General features: G+C 38.2%; 5 protein-coding genes and 1 long non-coding RNA gene across 10 annotated transcripts in view; 1 reads left to right on the top strand and 5 right to left on the bottom strand.

Annotated features, from left to right (window-relative positions):
* Positions 1–17,089, top strand: part of LOC107036929 (glutamate receptor ionotropic, kainate 2) — a 102,322-nt gene that overhangs the window by 54,421 nt on the left and 30,812 nt on the right. The window lies entirely within an intron of this gene.
* LOC107036938 lies at positions 3,067–4,371 on the bottom strand. Its single transcript, XR_001460799.1, has 3 exons — positions 4,257–4,371; positions 4,042–4,170; positions 3,067–3,408 (listed from the first exon to the last, which is right to left on the bottom strand). It is a non-coding gene; the product is annotated as an uncharacterized LOC107036938 (long non-coding RNA).
* Positions 4,659–5,817, bottom strand: LOC107036935. Its single transcript, XM_015255205.2, has 3 exons — positions 5,575–5,817; positions 5,020–5,136; positions 4,659–4,943 (listed from the first exon to the last, which is right to left on the bottom strand). The coding sequence occupies exons 1-3, from the start codon at positions 5,621–5,623 to the stop codon at positions 4,729–4,731; spliced, it is 381 nt and encodes a 126-aa protein (XP_015110691.1). The 5' UTR covers positions 5,624–5,817; the 3' UTR covers positions 4,659–4,728.
* LOC107036936 lies at positions 5,973–7,875 on the bottom strand. The gene is made up of 3 exons (XM_015255206.1): positions 7,188–7,875; positions 7,003–7,113; positions 5,973–6,465 (listed from the first exon to the last, which is right to left on the bottom strand). Exons 1-3 carry the CDS (start codon positions 7,234–7,236, stop codon positions 6,248–6,250), a joined length of 378 nt encoding a protein of 125 aa, XP_015110692.1. The 5' UTR covers positions 7,237–7,875; the 3' UTR covers positions 5,973–6,247.
* Positions 9,805–10,963, bottom strand: LOC107036934. The gene is made up of 3 exons (XM_015255204.1): positions 10,721–10,963; positions 10,166–10,282; positions 9,805–10,089 (listed from the first exon to the last, which is right to left on the bottom strand). The coding sequence occupies exons 1-3, from the start codon at positions 10,767–10,769 to the stop codon at positions 9,875–9,877; spliced, it is 381 nt and encodes a 126-aa protein (XP_015110690.1). The 5' UTR covers positions 10,770–10,963; the 3' UTR covers positions 9,805–9,874.
* LOC107036930 lies at positions 13,850–16,854 on the bottom strand. 5 transcript variants are annotated; one of them, XM_015255196.1, is made up of 5 exons: positions 16,370–16,681; positions 16,182–16,285; positions 14,805–15,382; positions 14,610–14,714; positions 13,850–14,172 (listed from the first exon to the last, which is right to left on the bottom strand). In XM_015255196.1, the coding sequence occupies exons 3-5, from the start codon at positions 14,899–14,901 to the stop codon at positions 13,931–13,933; spliced, it is 444 nt and encodes a 147-aa protein (XP_015110682.1). In that variant the 5' UTR covers positions 14,902–15,382; positions 16,182–16,285; positions 16,370–16,681; the 3' UTR covers positions 13,850–13,930. The 5 variants fall into 5 exon arrangements, with proteins under 5 accessions (XP_015110682.1, XP_015110683.1, XP_015110685.1 ...); XM_015255197.1 differs by having other exon boundaries at positions 16,542–16,681; XM_015255199.2 differs by lacking the exon at positions 13,850–14,172 and having other exon boundaries at positions 14,626–14,714; positions 15,248–15,382; positions 16,182–16,253; positions 16,542–16,849.

Genomic DNA, 17,089 nt, shown 5'->3' with positions numbered 1-17,089 from the left:
TGGGGGCTACAATGGGCCATTAACTTGGAATTGGGGTTGAATAGAAAACAGGATTGTCCGGGTGACACTGATAGTCAATTCCAGATTGAATTCCAAATTGAAATTTGGGAATTGTTTGTTACGCGCGAAAGGTTCAGCAGACGACTGATGAAGGAACAATGAATGAAGACATTCTGAGAATACAACAGATTAATCAATTTAAAAATTGAGGTAATCCTGTCTTTTCCTCGCGCAAGCGCTCGGAATTGAACTCACGAAATTCTCGCCCTCACTTGTTACAACAAAGCCAGAACACTCGATCCTTTGAAGTCGTCTAATGGCTGAAATTTCAGCTGTCTCTCGGGGACTCCGAGGCATTAAACAAAATATTCATGAAACAGATTTGATTTATCTCATTCACTTCCATTACCACATCGGGTCTAGGAGAATGTGTAGTGTTGTTTTCCACTTCCTACACCCTATACAAGATGAATTAAATTAATTTTTTTTGGCACTTTCGTTTTTCGCGATTATCTCGGAAACTATGAGAGATAGAGCCTTAAAACCTATTCCATTCGATTCCTGAGGAAATTTGGGTTCCGTATAGGCAGATGGACGGCTCAGAATTGCGTTTTTCCACTTCCTACACCCTATACAAGATGAATTAAATTAATTTTTTTTGGCACTTTCGTTTTTCGCGATTATCTCGGAAACTATGAGAGATAGAGCCTTAAAACCTATTCCATTCGATTCCTGAGGAAATTTGGGTTCCGTATAGGCAGATGGACGGCTCAGAATTGCGTTTTTCCACTTCCTACACCCTATACAAGATGAATTAAATTAATTTTTTTTGGCACTTTCGTTTTTCGCGATTATCTCGGAAACTATGAGAGATAGAGCCTTAAAACCTATTCCATTCGATTCCTGAGGAAATTTGGGTTCCGTATAGGCAGATGGACGGCTCAGAATTGCGTTTTTCCACTTCCTACACCCTATACAAGATGAATTAAATTAATTTTTTTTGGCACTTTCGTTTTTCGCGATTATCTCGGAAACTATGAGAGATAGAGCCTTAAAACCTATTCCATTCGATTCCTGAGGAAATTTGGGTTCCGTATAGGCAGATGGACGGCTCAGAATTGCGTTTTTCCACTTCCTACACCCTATACAAGATGAATTAAATTAATTTTTTTTGGCACTTTCGTTTTTCGCGATTATCTCGGAAACTATGAGAGATAGAGCCTTAAAACCTATTCCATTCGATTCCTGAGGAAATTTGGGTTCCGTATAGGCAGATGGACGGCTCAGAATTGCGTTTTTCCACTTCCTACACCCTATACAAGATGAATTAAATTAATTTTTTTTGGCACTTTCGTTTTTCGCGATTATCTCGGAAACTATGAGAGATAGAGCCTTAAAACCTATTCCATTCGATTCCTGAGGAAATTTGGGTTCCGTATAGGCAGATGGACGGCTCAGAATTGCGTTTTTCCACTTCCTACACCCTATACAAGATGAATTAAATTAATTTTTTTTGGCACTTTCGTTTTTCGCGATTATCTCGGAAACTATGAGAGATAGAGCCTTAAAACCTATTCCATTCGATTCCTGAGGAAATTTGGGTTCCGTATAGGCAGATGGACGGCTCAGAATTGCGTTTTTCCACTTCCTACACCCTATACAAGATGAATTAAATTAATTTTTTTTGGCACTTTCGTTTTTCGCGATTATCTCGGAAACTATGAGAGATAGAGCCTTAAAACCTATTCCATTCGATTCCTGAGGAAATTTGGGTTCCGTATAGGCAGATGGACGGCTCAGAATTGCGTTTTTCCACTTCCTACACCCTATACAAGATGAATTAAATTAATTTTTTTTGGCACTTTCGTTTTTCGCGATTATCTCGGAAACTATGAGAGATAGAGCCTTAAAACCTATTCCATTCGATTCCTGAGGAAATTTGGGTTCCGTATAGGCAGATGGACGGCTCAGAATTGCGTTTTTCCACTTCCTACACCCTATACAAGATGAATTAAATTAATTTTTTTTGGCACTTTCGTTTTTCGCGATTATCTCGGAAACTATGAGAGATAGAGCCTTAAAACCTATTCCATTCGATTCCTGAGGAAATTTGGGTTCCGTATAGGCAGATGGACGGCTCAGAATTGCGTTTTTCCACTTCCTACACCCTATACAAGATGAATTAAATTAATTTTTTTTGGCACTTTCGTTTTTCGCGATTATCTCGGAAACTATGAGAGATAGAGCCTTAAAACCTATTCCATTCGATTCCTGAGGAAATTTGGGTTCCGTATAGGCAGATGGACGGCTCAGAATTGCGTTTTTCCACGTCCTACACCCTATACAAGATGAATTAAATTAATTTTTTTTGGCACTTTCGTTTTTCGCGATTATCTCGGAAACTATGAGAGATAGAGCCTTAAAACCTATTCCATTCGATTCCTGAGGAAATTTGGGTTCCGTATAGGCAGATGGACGGCTCAGAATTGCGTTTTTCCACTTCCTACACCCTATACAAGATGAATTAAATTAATTTTTTTTGGCACTTTCGTTTTTCGCGATTATCTCGGAAACTATGAGAGATAGAGCCTTAAAACCTATTCCATTCGATTCCTGAGGAAATTTGGGTTCCGTATAGGCAGAAGGACGGTCCAGAATTGCGTTTTTCCACTTCCTACACCCTACAGAAGATGAATTAAATTAATTTTTTTTTGCATTTTCGTTTTTCGCGATTATCTCGGAAACTATGGGAGATAGAGCCTTAAAACCAAATTTGGGTTCCACTTCCTACACCCTATATAAGATGAATTAAATTAATTTTTTTTAGCATTTTCGTTTTTCGCGATTATCTCGGAAACTATGAGATCCGATCAATTAGCCCCTCATGTATAGATATTCCAAATTTTCATTTTTTTCCTCATTGAAGTAGTTTTGAAGAAAATTGCGAGCTAATAAAAAATATTTGCTAGTTAGTACTTTTTTTAAAATAAATTTTTGAAAAATCACCCCAGAAAAGAAAGGCGTTATCCCCCCTATTTCATTATTTCCAAAAAATTTTATCACCAATCGGTAGCAAATTGTTTGAATTTATATTCATACAATATTATGTATTAATAAAATAATTTTGTTTGTTGTTTTGTTTGTTTGTTTGCTTATTTGTTATAATTATTATAATTTCATGTAATTAATGTCCACCACGCCCGAACAAAAAAATACAGCCGACGCTCGCCATCAATACCCAAAGTGGTGAGTAGAATGATGGAGCGTCATTGCAGAAATCCTTGAAACAGTAAAATTCATGTAGAGATACGACATCGCTGTCGACCCTAAATGACGGTGTTTGGACGTCTGTTGAGGAGATAGTGGGGATTCTTCCACAATAGCGGAAGGATAATTCTTTCCCGCTAACTGAAAATATTATAAGCATTTTAGTTTGCAGACTTTTATCGAAAAAGACGCAACTTCTGCAGACGTTTTCTTCTTTTTTTTTATCGTTATTTTACATCGCTTCGACCCGGTTAGGGTATACTGCGATGATGATCAAGACTTTAAATGGTTAGATCGCACCATTCTACCCGGCCGGGATTTAAACTCGGAACCGTTCGCATGTGAGGCAATGAACTTACCCACTGCGCCAAGCCACCGGGTTGACACGTTTTCTTCAAAGGAATGAAAAATTTGATTTGTCTTTTTGTAAAAATCATTCTGTTGACTTTTTCATACTCAATTTTTTTTTCTGCCAATGAAAAATTGAAGTTTTGTAGAGAAAAAATCTGGACGAAATCGGTTAGTGTTTTGGCGTTTGAAGAAACCGTGAGAAAGTTGCAAAATTTTCAATGACGTTGTGATTTAAAAATGCACGGAGAGAAATATTCAATAAACATTACGGAACAGATCGTAGAATTTACGTGACGATTGACACTTTTTATTGAATTTTACTTCGCTCCCAGATAACGTTTCGAAACGTAACTTGTAGATCTTTTTTCTGGTAATTTTCACTGAATATTTCGTTCCGTGTGATAAACTGTAATCCACACGCACGGAATTTTGCAAGTGCTTTTGCACAAACACCTCCGGTTCCAATTATTTTAGTGCAGTTGAGAACGCTAGCCGCTGCTGAGTCGAAAGGTTCTTTGCAGCCGCTGCAGGAGTAACATTGTAGAGATTCACCTGTAGAACAAGTGCGTTCAATAAAGAATTGATGTCTGCAGTGAGAAGAAATTCGTAAAATCGTGCGATAGAAGATAAATACTCACAGATGGTAAAGATAGTTGAAGCAATAATAAAAACAAGGAGGTTATTCATTCTCAGGGAAATTGGAGAATAATTTTACTGTCACACTAGAGGTTAATCTTGATGTCTCTGCCTCGATAGTTTATCGGTTTCTGGTAACATTTGTGTACTGAGATTATATGAGGGATATGAAACAGATAACGACTATCAGATTTTTGTCGACAAAACTGATATCGAGTTTAGCGGATGATACATCAGTGAATCATCAGCCGTAAATAGATTTGTTGAAGGCTGATGGGTATGAGGTGACGCAAAGAATCTCGTTCTCTGGACAGTTGGGTTTTTACGTGAAATTTCTCAATAATTTTGAGATGATTAATTAGTCAGAATAAAGGAATAAATGCAAGTATCAAAATCTTTGCAAATTGTTTTGAACTCAATATATTTCCACAGTTGTGTGCTATCTAAAATCAACAATTCATAATTACTTCATAATTACTTTCGATTAATAGCGAGCCCAGCAAAAATAACGCTGACGAATGTTAGGAATAAGGATGTTGAAGCGATGGAAGTGGCTCCGTTACAAAGGTTCTCTTTACAAATATTGAAAACTGCCGAAGCCGGATACACTGATTCTGCTTTCCTGGAGTCGACTGTTCTGAGTGACGCTACCGAAGCACACGTGCGCGTTGTCCATACAGTTCCATTGGCTGTAAATTATTTATAATTAATTTTTATGATCAAACGAACACTCAAATTGCTGAGAATATGAAATTATTGACTTACTGAGTGTGACATCTACTTTTTGACAGGCGTCTGAATAGGTACAATTGAAGGGTTTGGCATCTGCTTTGCGGAAAGGATCTTGACACTGCTCGCAATGATAACATTCTAGAGATTCGCCTGTGAAAAAAATTCAATTGAAATCCCTTTTTCCATGAAATACCATTGACATCATGAGATGAAATTTGCTAGACATGTCTGGGATTTCCTAACGACTGGGACGGGATTCGCTAAGAAATCCATTCAATATCCAAAAAGCAGAAAAAATGCCCACTGTTCACGGAGAGAAATTTTCTATAAAAATTCTAGTGCGAGTACTGGACAAAATTGTAATCCACCGGCTGTGAAAAATTCTAGTGCTGTTAAGGTAAAATTTCTTGGTATTTCTGGGAAATTTTCACAGAAATACGGGGGAAAATTCACGTTTTCCCCAATAAAATTTCTAGTGCCGGCACTGGAATTTTTTCCTGGCCGTCATTTTGCGCCTCTTTCCCCGTGCTAGCACTAGAATTTTTCGAAAAAATTTCTCTCCGTGTTGAATCAAATTTGGCTACTCACCGACAGCGATTGCGACAGCAATGACAGCGATGAACACCAATCCTCTCATTTTCACTTCAACTTGTAGAAACACTTGTGACGCTGCCCGAAATGGAAGAGCGATGTGATGACTTGGATGAATTATCCGTAAATGAAGGGCCACCCACCTCGCTCCTCGATTTTAAACTGATGATTTCGGAGGAACCCATTGAATTATTTATCTAATCGTTCAACCTTGATCAAAGTTCGTTCAAAGTGGATTGTATCAGTCGCACCTCTCAATGATCGCAGATAAAAACAATCCATTTGAGAAAAAGTGGAAACATCGTAGAACTAGTTTGTTAAATGTTATCCTACCGGTACAGTAATTTTCACTCTACCGGCACGGTAATTTTTATTTTTATCAGGATAAAATTTCTTTAAAGTAATAAAATTTGATCGTCACATATTAATTTTCACTAAATTTCGGGATAGAAATGAGGAAACGATGACTGACATGTGACGATGACATGATACATTTCATAGAACGCTAGGATAATTTTTATCAAAAATTTTTCAGCATGTAGGAACTGAAAACGCTGAGAGTGTTACTTCGATATAAGAGATAAGGGTAATGACACACCGCCTGATATTTCGTGTGACCGTGTATTGAGATACAATCTTGCACTATAAATAATGAAATTGAATTCCGAAATTATTGATGACTGAGGCCATCAACTGAAATCCAAATTACGCTCAAGATAGCGAGTACTAGGGACGCAGGCTCGACAGAGGAGGCTCCATTGCAAAGATTTTCCTTGCATTGGTAATAATGCACTTCCGCTACATCGGTGGGTAATCCCGGGGATGAAGTATTCCGCCCTGGCTCGTAGACCTCGCGGCAGGATCTCACCGTGGCGACAGTCCCATTGTCTGGAAAACGAGAGGATTTCTTGGATTCCTCGAGTTAATAACATATGCTTGAAGAAAGTTGAAATTTCCTAGACAGCTGACTAGTAATTTTTGGAAGATTGGCATTGGCATTTCTTTCGGATGTCTTTGAAAATTCTTACAAATGATCTACAAATAATATAAAATTACAACGGACGATTCAATGAAATTTCTCAACGCCAAATTATGAATTCAACTGATAGTCAATTACGACTATCGACCAGTTTTCAATGAATATCTCGAAACCTAAGGGAGATAGCAAAATTTTCATTATAACCTTTTTTGTGCAGCCGATTGAGAGCTATAACAAATGTAATTACGAAAATTTTGCTATCTCCCTTGGATTCGGAAATATTCCTCAAAAATACAACTGGGAGACAAGACGACTTGAACCGTTTCACCACTTCGCTGCTGAATTGACCTGAAATTTACAGTTTTCGTAGATTTTCCAATGAACTTCCTTCAACCTTCACCTAAACTACGACGCGACTAAAATAGTCCACTAACAGATGTACTTACTGGCCACAATGACTGTTTTCACGCACGCGGAATCGCAGACCTCCGACTTGACAGATTCTGCATTGAAGGGGTCTCCACATCCGCGGCAATGATGGCACGTGAAATTGCCCCCTAAAAAAATTCACCTCCAATAAAATTTGCAAGGAACAGATGCGAAAGGGTCATCCCTCCGACTGAATCCTCACCGATAGCGAAGGGAAGCGCAACCAAACCGACGACCAACAAAACCTTCATTCTGTCTTCTGCTTCCGGCAATTCTCGCTCGAGAAGTACGATGTCACGACCTCAGTGGTTCGTCAAAAACTGTACCTACACTTTACTAATGTATTGTGCTCAGAATGTTCTCCTGCAATGAACAACTCCGATAAAGCACCATCGATTTCTGTTATCGGCTACGTTAAACAAGGGCTGAGAGGACTAATGAGATAATCCCTATGCCGTTGCTCCGGAAAAATGGAGAGCTTTCAAGTTTTATTATCCGACGTAATCTATTGGGGTACAGGGAATACACAATGAGTCAGGTTTCGATTGATCACAACCGTAGAAGCGAACGCGGAGGGTTGGAGCAGTAGTTGAAACTCCAGGAACTGTAGAAAATGAATTATCATGCTTTGCCAATCTGGAAATTGTACGAGATGTCAATGTGATAACATCTCACTCATAAATTTCTGGGAAACAATCTTGGTATTTGCGGAGGAAAAACAGATTTTCCTCAATCGATGATGAGATGGTAATGGCAAGCGGAATGAAAAAGGAAAAGATGAAAACAGGTTACGGTTTGCGTGTCGACTTAAAACTTGAAGTGCTTAATTACAAATGCACAAACACATCCGATGGATGAATGAAAAAATCGAGGAATACTATTCCAAATTCTATCAATTTTCTGTCGTTTTCTGCGAAAGAAAAAATACCAGAATATTTTTTGNACTTCCTACACCCTATATAAGATGAATTAAATTAATTTTTTTTAGCATTTTCGTTTTTCGCGATTATCTCGGAAACTATGAGATCCGATCAATTAGCCCCTCATGTATAGATATTCCAAATTTTCATTTTTTTCCTCATTGAAGTAGTTTTGAAGAAAATTGCGAGCTAATAAAAAATATTTGCTAGTTAGTACTTTTTTTAAAATAAATTTTTGAAAAATCACCCCAGAAAAGAAAGGCGTTATCCCCCCTATTTCATTATTTCCAAAAAATTTTATCACCAATCGGTAGCAAATTGTTTGAATTTATATTCATACAATATTATGTATTAATAAAATAATTTTGTTTGTTGTTTTGTTTGTTTGTTTGCTTATTTGTTATAATTATTATAATTTCATGTAATTAATGTCCACCACGCCCGAACAAAAAAATACAGCCGACGCTCGCCATCAATACCCAAAGTGGTGAGTAGAATGATGGAGCGTCATTGCAGAAATCCTTGAAACAGTAAAATTCATGTAGAGATACGACATCGCTGTCGACCCTAAATGACGGTGTTTGGACGTCTGTTGAGGAGATAGTGGGGATTCTTCCACAATAGCGGAAGGATAATTCTTTCCCGCTAACTGAAAATATTATAAGCATTTTAGTTTGCAGACTTTTATCGAAAAAGACGCAACTTCTGCAGACGTTTTCTTCTTTTTTTTTATCGTTATTTTACATCGCTTCGACCCGGTTAGGGTATACTGCGATGATGATCAAGACTTTAAATGGTTAGATCGCACCATTCTACCCGGCCGGGATTTAAACTCGGAACCGTTCGCATGTGAGGCAATGAACTTACCCACTGCGCCAAGCCACCGGGTTGACACGTTTTCTTCAAAGGAATGAAAAATTTGATTTGTCTTTTTGTAAAAATCATTCTGTTGACTTTTTCATACTCAATTTTTTTTTCTGCCAATGAAAAATTGAAGTTTTGTAGAGAAAAAATCTGGACGAAATCGGTTAGTGTTTTGGCGTTTGAAGAAACCGTGAGAAAGTTGCAAAATTTTCAATGACGTTGTGATTTAAAAATGCACGGAGAGAAATATTCAATAAACATTACGGAACAGATCGTAGAATTTACGTGACGATTGACACTTTTTATTGAATTTTACTTCGCTCCCAGATAACGTTTCGAAACGTAACTTGTAGATCTTTTTTCTGGTAATTTTCACTGAATATTTCGTTCCGTGTGATAAACTGTAATCCACACGCACGGAATTTTGCAAGTGCTTTTGCACAAACACCTCCGGTTCCAATTATTTTAGTGCAGTTGAGAACGCTAGCCGCTGCTGAGTCGAAAGGTTCTTTGCAGCCGCTGCAGGAGTAACATTGTAGAGATTCACCTGTAGAACAAGTGCGTTCAATAAAGAATTGATGTCTGCAGTGAGAAGAAATTCGTAAAATCGTGCGATAGAAGATAAATACTCACAGATGGTAAAGATAGTTGAAGCAATAATAAAAACAAGGAGGTTATTCATTCTCAGGGAAATTGAAGAATAATTTTACTGTCACACTAGAGGTTAATCTTGATGTCTCTGCCTCGATAGTTTATCGGTTTCTGGTAACATTTGTGTACTGAGATTATATGAGGGATATGAAACAGATAACGACTATCAGATTTTTGTCGACAAAACTGATATCGAGTTTAGCGGATGATACATCAGTGAATCATCAGCCGTAAATAGATTTGTTGAAGGCTGATGGGTATGAGGTGACGCAAAGAATCTCGTTCTCTGGACAGTTGGGTTTTTACGTGAAATTTCTCAATAATTTTGAGATGATTAATTAGTCAGAATAAAGGAATAAATGCAAGTATCAAAATCTTTGCAAATTGTTTTGAACTCAATATATTTCCACAGTTGTGTGCTATCTAAAATCAACAATTCATAATTACTTCATAATTACTTTCGATTAATAGCGAGCCCAGCAAAAATAACGCTGACGAATGTTAGGAATAAGGATGTTGAAGCGATGGAAGTGGCTCCGTTACAAAGGTTCTCTTTACAAATATTGAAAACTGCCGAAGCCGGATACACTGATTCTGCTTTCCTGGAGTCGACTGTTCTGAGTGACGCTACCGAAGCACACGTGCGCGTTGTCCATACAGTTCCATTGGCTGTAAATTATTTATAATTAATTTTTATGATCAAACGAACACTCAAATTGCTGAGAATATGAAATTATTGACTTACTGAGTGTGACATCTACTTTTTGACAGGCGTCTGAATAGGTACAATTGAAGGGTTTGGCATCTGCTTTGCGGAAAGGATCTTGACACTGCTCGCAATGATAACATTCTAGAGATTCGCCTGTGAAAAAAATTCAATTGAAATCCCTTTTTCCATGAAATACCATTGACATCATGAGATGAAATTTGCTAGACATGTCTGGGATTTCCTAACGACTGGGACGGGATTCGCTAAGAAATCCATTCAATATCCAAAAAGCAGAAAAAATGCCCACTGTTCACGGAGAGAAATTTTCTATAAAAATTCTAGTGCGAGTACTGGACAAAATTGTAATCCACCGGCTGTGAAAAATTCTAGTGCTGTTAAGGTAAAATTTCTTGGTATTTCTGGGAAATTTTCACAGAAATACGGGGGAAAATTCACGTTTTCCCCAATAAAATTTCTAGTGCCGGCACTGGAATTTTTTCCTGGCCGTCATTTTGCGCCTCTTTCCCCGTGCTAGCACTAGAATTTTTCGAAAAAATTTCTCTCCGTGTTGAATCAAATTTGGCTACTCACCGACAGCGATTGCGACAGCAATGACAGCGATGAACACCAATCCTCTCATTTTCACTTCAACTTGTAGAAACACTTGTGACGCTGCCCGAAATGGAAGAGCGATGTGATGACTTGGATGAATTATCCGTAAATGAAGGGCCACCCACCTCGCTCCTCGATTTTAAACTGATGATTTCGGAGGAACCCATTGAATTATTTATCTAATCGTTCAACCTTGATCAAAGTTCGTTCAAAGTGGATTGTATCAGTCGCACCTCTCAATGATCGCAGATAAAAACAATCCATTTGAGAAAAAGTGGAAACATCGTAGAACTAGTTTGTTAAATGTTATCCTACCGGTACAGTAATTTTCACTCTACCGGCACGGTAATTTTTATTTTTATCAGGATAAAATTTCTTTAAAGTAATAAAATTTGATCGTCACATATTAATTTTCACTAAATTTCGGGATAGAAATGAGGAAACGATGACTGACATGTGACGATGACATGATACATTTCATAGAACGCTAGGATAATTTTTATCAAAAATTTTTCAGCATGTAGGAACTGAAAACGCTGAGAGTGTTACTTCGATATAAGAGATAAGGGTAATGACACACCGCCTGATATTTCGTGTGACCGTGTATTGAGATACAATCTTGCACTATAAATAATGAAATTGAATTCCGAAATTATTGATGACTGAGGCCATCAACTGAAATCCAAATTACGCTCAAGATAGCGAGTACTAGGGACGCAGGCTCGACAGAGGAGGCTCCATTGCAAAGATTTTCCTTGCATTGGTAATAATGCACTTCCGCTACATCGGTGGGTAATCCCGGGGATGAAGTATTCCGCCCTGGCTCGTAGACCTCGCGGCAGGATCTCACCGTGGCGACAGTCCCATTGTCTGGAAAACGAGAGGATTTCTTGGATTCCTCGAGTTAATAACATATGCTTGAAGAAAGTTGAAATTTCCTAGACAGCTGACTAGTAATTTTTGGAAGATTGGCATTGGCATTTCTTTCGGATGTCTTTGAAAATTCTTACAAATGATCTACAAATAATATAAAATTACAACGGACGATTCAATGAAATTTCTCAACGCCAAATTATGAATTCAACTGATAGTCAATTACGACTATCGACCAGTTTTCAATGAATATCTCGAAACCTAAGGGAGATAGCAAAATTTTCATTATAACCTTTTTTGTGCAGCCGATTGAGAGCTATAACAAATGTAATTACGAAAATTTTGCTATCTCCCTTGGATTCGGAAATATTCCTCAAAAATACAACTGGGAGACAAGACGACTTGAACCGTTTCACCACTTCGCTGCTGAATTGACCTGAAATTTACAGTTTTCGTAGATTTTCCAATGAACTTCCTTCAACCTTCACCTAAACTACGACGCGACTAAAATAGTCCACTAACAGATGTACTTACTGGCCACAATGACTGTTTTCACGCACGCGGAATCGCAGACCTCCGACTTGACAGATTCTGCATTGAAGGGGTCTCCACATCCGCGGCAATGATGGCACGTGAAATTGCCCCCTAAAAAAATTCACCTCCAATAAAATTTGCAAGGAACAGATGCGAAAGGGTCATCCCTCCGACTGAATCCTCACCGATAGCGAAGGGAAGCGCAACCAAACCGACGACCAACAAAACCTTCATTCTGTCTTCTGCTTCCGGCAATTCTCGCTCGAGAAGTACGATGTCACGACCTCAGTGGTTCGTCAAAAACTGTACCTACACTTTACTAATGTATTGTGCTCAGAATGTTCTCCTGCAATGAACAACTCCGATAAAGCACCATCGATTTCTGTTATCGGCTACGTTAAACAAGGGCTGAGAGGACTAATGAGATAATCCCTATGCCGTTGCTCCGGAAAAATGGAGAGCTTTCAAGTTTTATTATCCGACGTAATCTATTGGGGTACAGGGAATACACAATGAGTCAGGTTTCGATTGATCACAACCGTAGAAGCGAACGCGGAGGGTTGGAGCAGTAGTTGAAACTCCAGGAACTGTAGAAAATGAATTATCATGCTTTGCCAATCTGGAAATTGTACGAGATGTCAATGTGATAACATCTCACTCATAAATTTCTGGGAAACAATCTTGGTATTTGCGGAGGAAAAACAGATTTTCCTCAATCGATGATGAGATGGTAATGGCAAGCGGAATGAAAAAGGAAAAGATGAAAACAGGTTACGGTTTGCGTGTCGACTTAAAACTTGAAGTGCTTAATTACAAATGCACAAACACATCCGATGGATGAATGAAAAAATCGAGGAATACTATTCCAAATTCTATCAATTTTCTGTCGTTTTCTGCGAAAGAAAAAATACCAGAATATTTTTTGCGTCAAAATCAAAATTAATTTATTTTCCGATTGATGAAATCGATTGGAAATTGATGAAATTCGCATTCTCTGATGTTTTATGTTGCATTTATCATATTTGTACTCATGGATCTGAGGGACTGACGCTCTAACAATTTTCGAGATCATTCCATTCAATTTATCGACAATAACTTCCGATTGATTCTAATTACGGAAGCAATGAGGCTGGCATCGGGCAACAATGAGATGTGACGGTCAAATGCGCTCCATTGTAGTGTCTGCGTACGTGTGGTATATTATATTGACATGTGTTAGTGATTCAATACATCGCTCCAATGATGATGCGTCAATGTCAAGGGATCCCACTGTATTCCCGAGACGATTCCGCGAGATGAGGGCAGGTCGTGAATGTGAATTGATTAAAAATCTTTAGAAGTAAAGCGTTTCCTCTGATGTCATTCAAGATCAAAGTACAGCAGTGTATAGTATCAGGAGTAGATTTCCTGCCAGAATACATCATTTTGTGGTCGCCAGGAACATAAATTAAGATTGAAATTTAGTGGCAATTCCATCAAACAGCACAAGTTGGTGCTGTGAAACAGATTAATGACTGCAATTAACGGAACTGTTCACGTTGTTCCTCCCGGTATCAGCATCACCGGATGTGAGTATAAAAGGGAAGTAGATAAATAAAGCAGTCCGTCTATTGACATCTGTGGAAAGACTTTCCGGTGACCGTGAGGAGTCTGTCTGCTTTCAGTGATCGAAGGTCGTCTAACAGTGAAATACTAAAAGAATTCTTCCAAATGAATATATTTCAAAAACCTGTCAGTATTTACAATTGGTCAAATTTTTTGTGGCATTCAGTCCTGTCGAAGTTAGTTGCCCATTCCAATGACAGCAGCAATGATTGTCATAGCCACCAACCACGAAGGCGAAACGCTCAAATGTGCTTCGTTGCAGAGGTTCTTCTTGCAGAGGTGCAAATCTCTGGATGACATTCGAGATAAAGCTGTCTTCGCATCCTGTGATAATGTTCTCAAATCAGGGCGTGATAGTAATGACGGCATATCCGCGAAGAATTCACCGCATGATCGCACAATGACGTAGCTGCCATCGGCTGAAAGTTGCAAATGATATTAGAATTTAGATCGTTCTGTCATACACAGAAAAATTTAATGGAAAAGTGTACATTGAGTGTTAAATTGTGGTTCAGACACTTTTATTTGAAATGAAGGGAAGAAATATGAGAGAAAGCATGAAAATTTGTGAGTTTTTTGGCACTCAAAGTACAAATCCATTGAAATTTCTCATCAAATATTTCCAATAAACATTGGAAAATAGATTTTACAAGCGAATTTCGATAAAAACGTTATGGAGTTCCAACAGAGACTAAATTTCTGTAACAAATTTCTTCACACCGAGTCTTCAATTAGTCGTTATCTACATACCTTCACCTAATAATAGCCTCAAAGAATAATAGTGAAGAACCCAGTTGTTTTTTCTAGGGCATCAATACACTCAAAGACAAGAATAATCTCTTTTGAATCAACTTACACAGATGAACGTCAGCTTTTCCACACTGAGATATGCAATGAACGAACGATTTCGGCGTAGTTATATTCGTCGACTCCACATTGGCGTAACATTGAACATGTTCTCCTACAAGTCGACAAAAAAACATAAATAATTATCCGAAAGTCACAAAAAATTAGCGCAAATTATTCTACTGCATATTTGAAATATACTAACCGAGGGCGTAGGGAAAAACCACAACACTAATCACTAAAAATAGTTGCATTGATCGATTGAATTGACTTCCGATTCCGAGATCCCGCATCAGTGACATCTCGAGCTTAGGCCAAATTGCGACTGACAACGTGGCAATGGTTCGCAATGCAGAAAGCTCAGTGGCAAAAGCAGATGGAGCACGATCTCGTTAGACTATTTTTAGGAGCGAATACTTAGAAATCCAAGTCATATACGTATTCTTAACCAAAAGTGCAAGCGGCAAATGAACGACCAAATCTACCTCGTCAATTTCATTAGCTCAATGTATTAAAATAATTCATGAGTATTTTACAGTTGATCTAGCACTAAAATGGATCTCAATAAATCGCGATAGCGGCGATCGTAGACCAACAGTAAGCATGCTGATGCGACTGAAGGGGTTGCGTTGCAAAAGTCTTCCTTACACAGGTGTATTTTGTCAGATGTTAATCCTTCCAGAGCCGCCTTTTGCCCCTCTGTCATTATTCCTAAACTAAAGTGCGCGAATAATTCAGAGAACATGTCGTGGCATCCACGCATCGTCATCACGTTTCCATCAGCTGGAATTGAAACATTTGGATGAATTACTATGAATTATTACGAGAATGATAGAACGTGACCGCGTGATCTTGTCGGAAGAAAATTTTGTCGTATTCAGTTGATTATGGAAATAAATTGGTCGCATAATAACGACCATCTGGGCTCACGTAATCGCATGCTATCATCGGAATTTTTCCTTTACAATAGCTGTTCGGGGATCAGGTTTCGATCTGACAAGTATCAATACGGTTCTGGCACGTGACTTTGTATTATTCAGGTGCGAAGTTTAATATCCGAAAAAATTTATGACTTTTCTTGTTATTTACTGAGATGTTTAATTATTTGGGGCGCGTGTGAAAAAATGCGTCCGAGAAAATTTGATGGAAACTTCTTTTATTGAAAATTTGATTAGTTCTTCGCTCATTCTGTTGAAGAATCTTGAATTCTAAGGGAAAATTTTTTTTTCATAAAAAATAAATGGGAATTATTTTACAAAAAAATCAGTAGAATTTTATTTTTTCTACTCTATTTTTTTTCCAATTAAAAAATCAAACGAAAAGCTCAAAAAAGTTGAGCTGAGGAATTTCTATCGAGAATATCTCATTAAACTGCGCTGCATTGAAAAATCTAATTCTAATAATTTTTTCCGTAAAATATTTTCCAGTGAACACTTCAATTGCCAGAATCGGCCAAACACTAACGCAAAGTTCAATAGAAATCCAATCCCATTTTACATGAGGCACTTTGAAATGGGTAAACAACGAAGTTTCGCTGCGTCTAATGTAAATAATGTGTCACAGCATTAATTAATCAACTTACGCAACGGCGCCTCGCCTTTAGCGCAATCAGACGAGCAAGGCACTGGAATTCTCTCGGTGTTCTCTCCTCCGACTCCACGGAAAAGTAGCATTTCAAATTATCACCTATCGACAGAGCGAGGAGACATCAATCAAAGGTGATGAAGCTAAAATATTCGCTTATGCAATGAATGATAAAGAGATGCTCACCGAGTGCCAAAGGAAGAATTCAGTGAGAAAAAAATATAATTCTGCCAATCAAATATTCTTCTGACAAGAATTTAAAGCCAGATTTCGTATGGGAATTTCGGGCATTTGGTTGTTCGAAACAAATTTGATTGAGAATTATATTTTTTTCTCAGTGAAGGACGACCGCAATTACCAGTGCGATTCTCATAACGAGTAGATTCCTCCGGTTCGATTTCCAAACTGAAACTGCGGGGATCGATCCCCGCGGAAATTTGGGAGGGGCTGATTCGATCGCAGATGAAATTCAACTGCATGATTCTATTACTAGAGACAAATACACAGAGACGTAGGAGGTGATGACGCGTATAACCCATTCCATGGCCAAAAGCCTTGAACCACGTCTGTGCGAGCGGAGTAGGGGAATTTGTCTATGTATTCTGGCGCCATTAGAAAACCCACTGCGCACGCATGACACAAAATGCAGAAATGTGAGAAAACCTTGGGCCGTGGAATGAGGAAAAAACCAATGCAAGTTCAAGGATGCAGTTGATTGCCAAGTAAACGCCACTAATCAATTTTCTAAAACAAATCTGGCAAAGTTTGTCAAAGTATTCATTCAGCTGCGATTTCTTCATCGGAATGAATCAAAAATTGTCGATGATGTTTGAAAAGAGCAGTGAAATGTTGGCACACTGCATCAGGAGATCAATACTCAGCTGTAGGTCAAGAAAAAGACGGAGA

The sequence above is a fragment of the Diachasma alloeum genome, unplaced genomic scaffold, assembly GCF_001412515.2.
Source record: "Diachasma alloeum isolate Michigan unplaced genomic scaffold, Dall2.0 Dall_scaffold_00212, whole genome shotgun sequence".
NCBI classification, from domain to species: Eukaryota; Metazoa; Arthropoda; class Insecta; order Hymenoptera; family Braconidae; genus Diachasma; species Diachasma alloeum.
The sequence above is the reverse complement of the archived record's forward strand: the minus strand, read 5'-3'. Positions and strand labels throughout refer to the sequence as shown.

Coding starts and splice junctions, on each gene's coding strand:
- LOC107036935 (XM_015255205.2), bottom strand. CDS start 5,623: ATGAGAGGATTGGTGTTCATCGCTGTCATTGCTGTCGCAATCGCTGTC. Junction 5,137..5,574: donor TGCTGTCGCAATCGCTGTCG/GTGAGTAGCCAA, acceptor TTTTTTTCACAG/GCGAATCTCTAGAATGTTAT. Junction 4,944..5,019: donor AAAAGTAGATGTCACACTCA/GTAAGTCAATAA, acceptor AATAATTTACAG/CCAATGGAACTGTATGGACA.
- LOC107036936 (XM_015255206.1), bottom strand. CDS start 7,236: ATGAAGGTTTTGTTGGTCGTCGGTTTGGTTGCGCTTCCCTTCGCTATC. Junction 7,114..7,187: donor TGCGCTTCCCTTCGCTATCG/GTGAGGATTCAG, acceptor GAATTTTTTTAG/GGGGCAATTTCACGTGCCAT. Junction 6,466..7,002: donor GAAAACAGTCATTGTGGCCA/GTAAGTACATCT, acceptor CTCGTTTTCCAG/ACAATGGGACTGTCGCCACG.
- LOC107036934 (XM_015255204.1), bottom strand. CDS start 10,769: ATGAGAGGATTGGTGTTCATCGCTGTCATTGCTGTCGCAATCGCTGTC. Junction 10,283..10,720: donor TGCTGTCGCAATCGCTGTCG/GTGAGTAGCCAA, acceptor TTTTTTTCACAG/GCGAATCTCTAGAATGTTAT. Junction 10,090..10,165: donor AAAAGTAGATGTCACACTCA/GTAAGTCAATAA, acceptor AATAATTTACAG/CCAATGGAACTGTATGGACA.
- LOC107036930 (XM_015255195.2), bottom strand. CDS start 16,722: ATGGGTTATACGCGTCATCACCTCCTACGTCTCTGTGTATTTGTCTCT. Junction 16,254..16,541: donor TCGTTATGAGAATCGCACTG/GTAATTGCGGTC, acceptor TTTTCCGTGGAG/TCGGAGGAGAGAACACCGAG. Junction 15,383..16,181: donor TAAAGGCGAGGCGCCGTTGC/GTAAGTTGATTA, acceptor TTTCAATTCCAG/CTGATGGAAACGTGATGACG.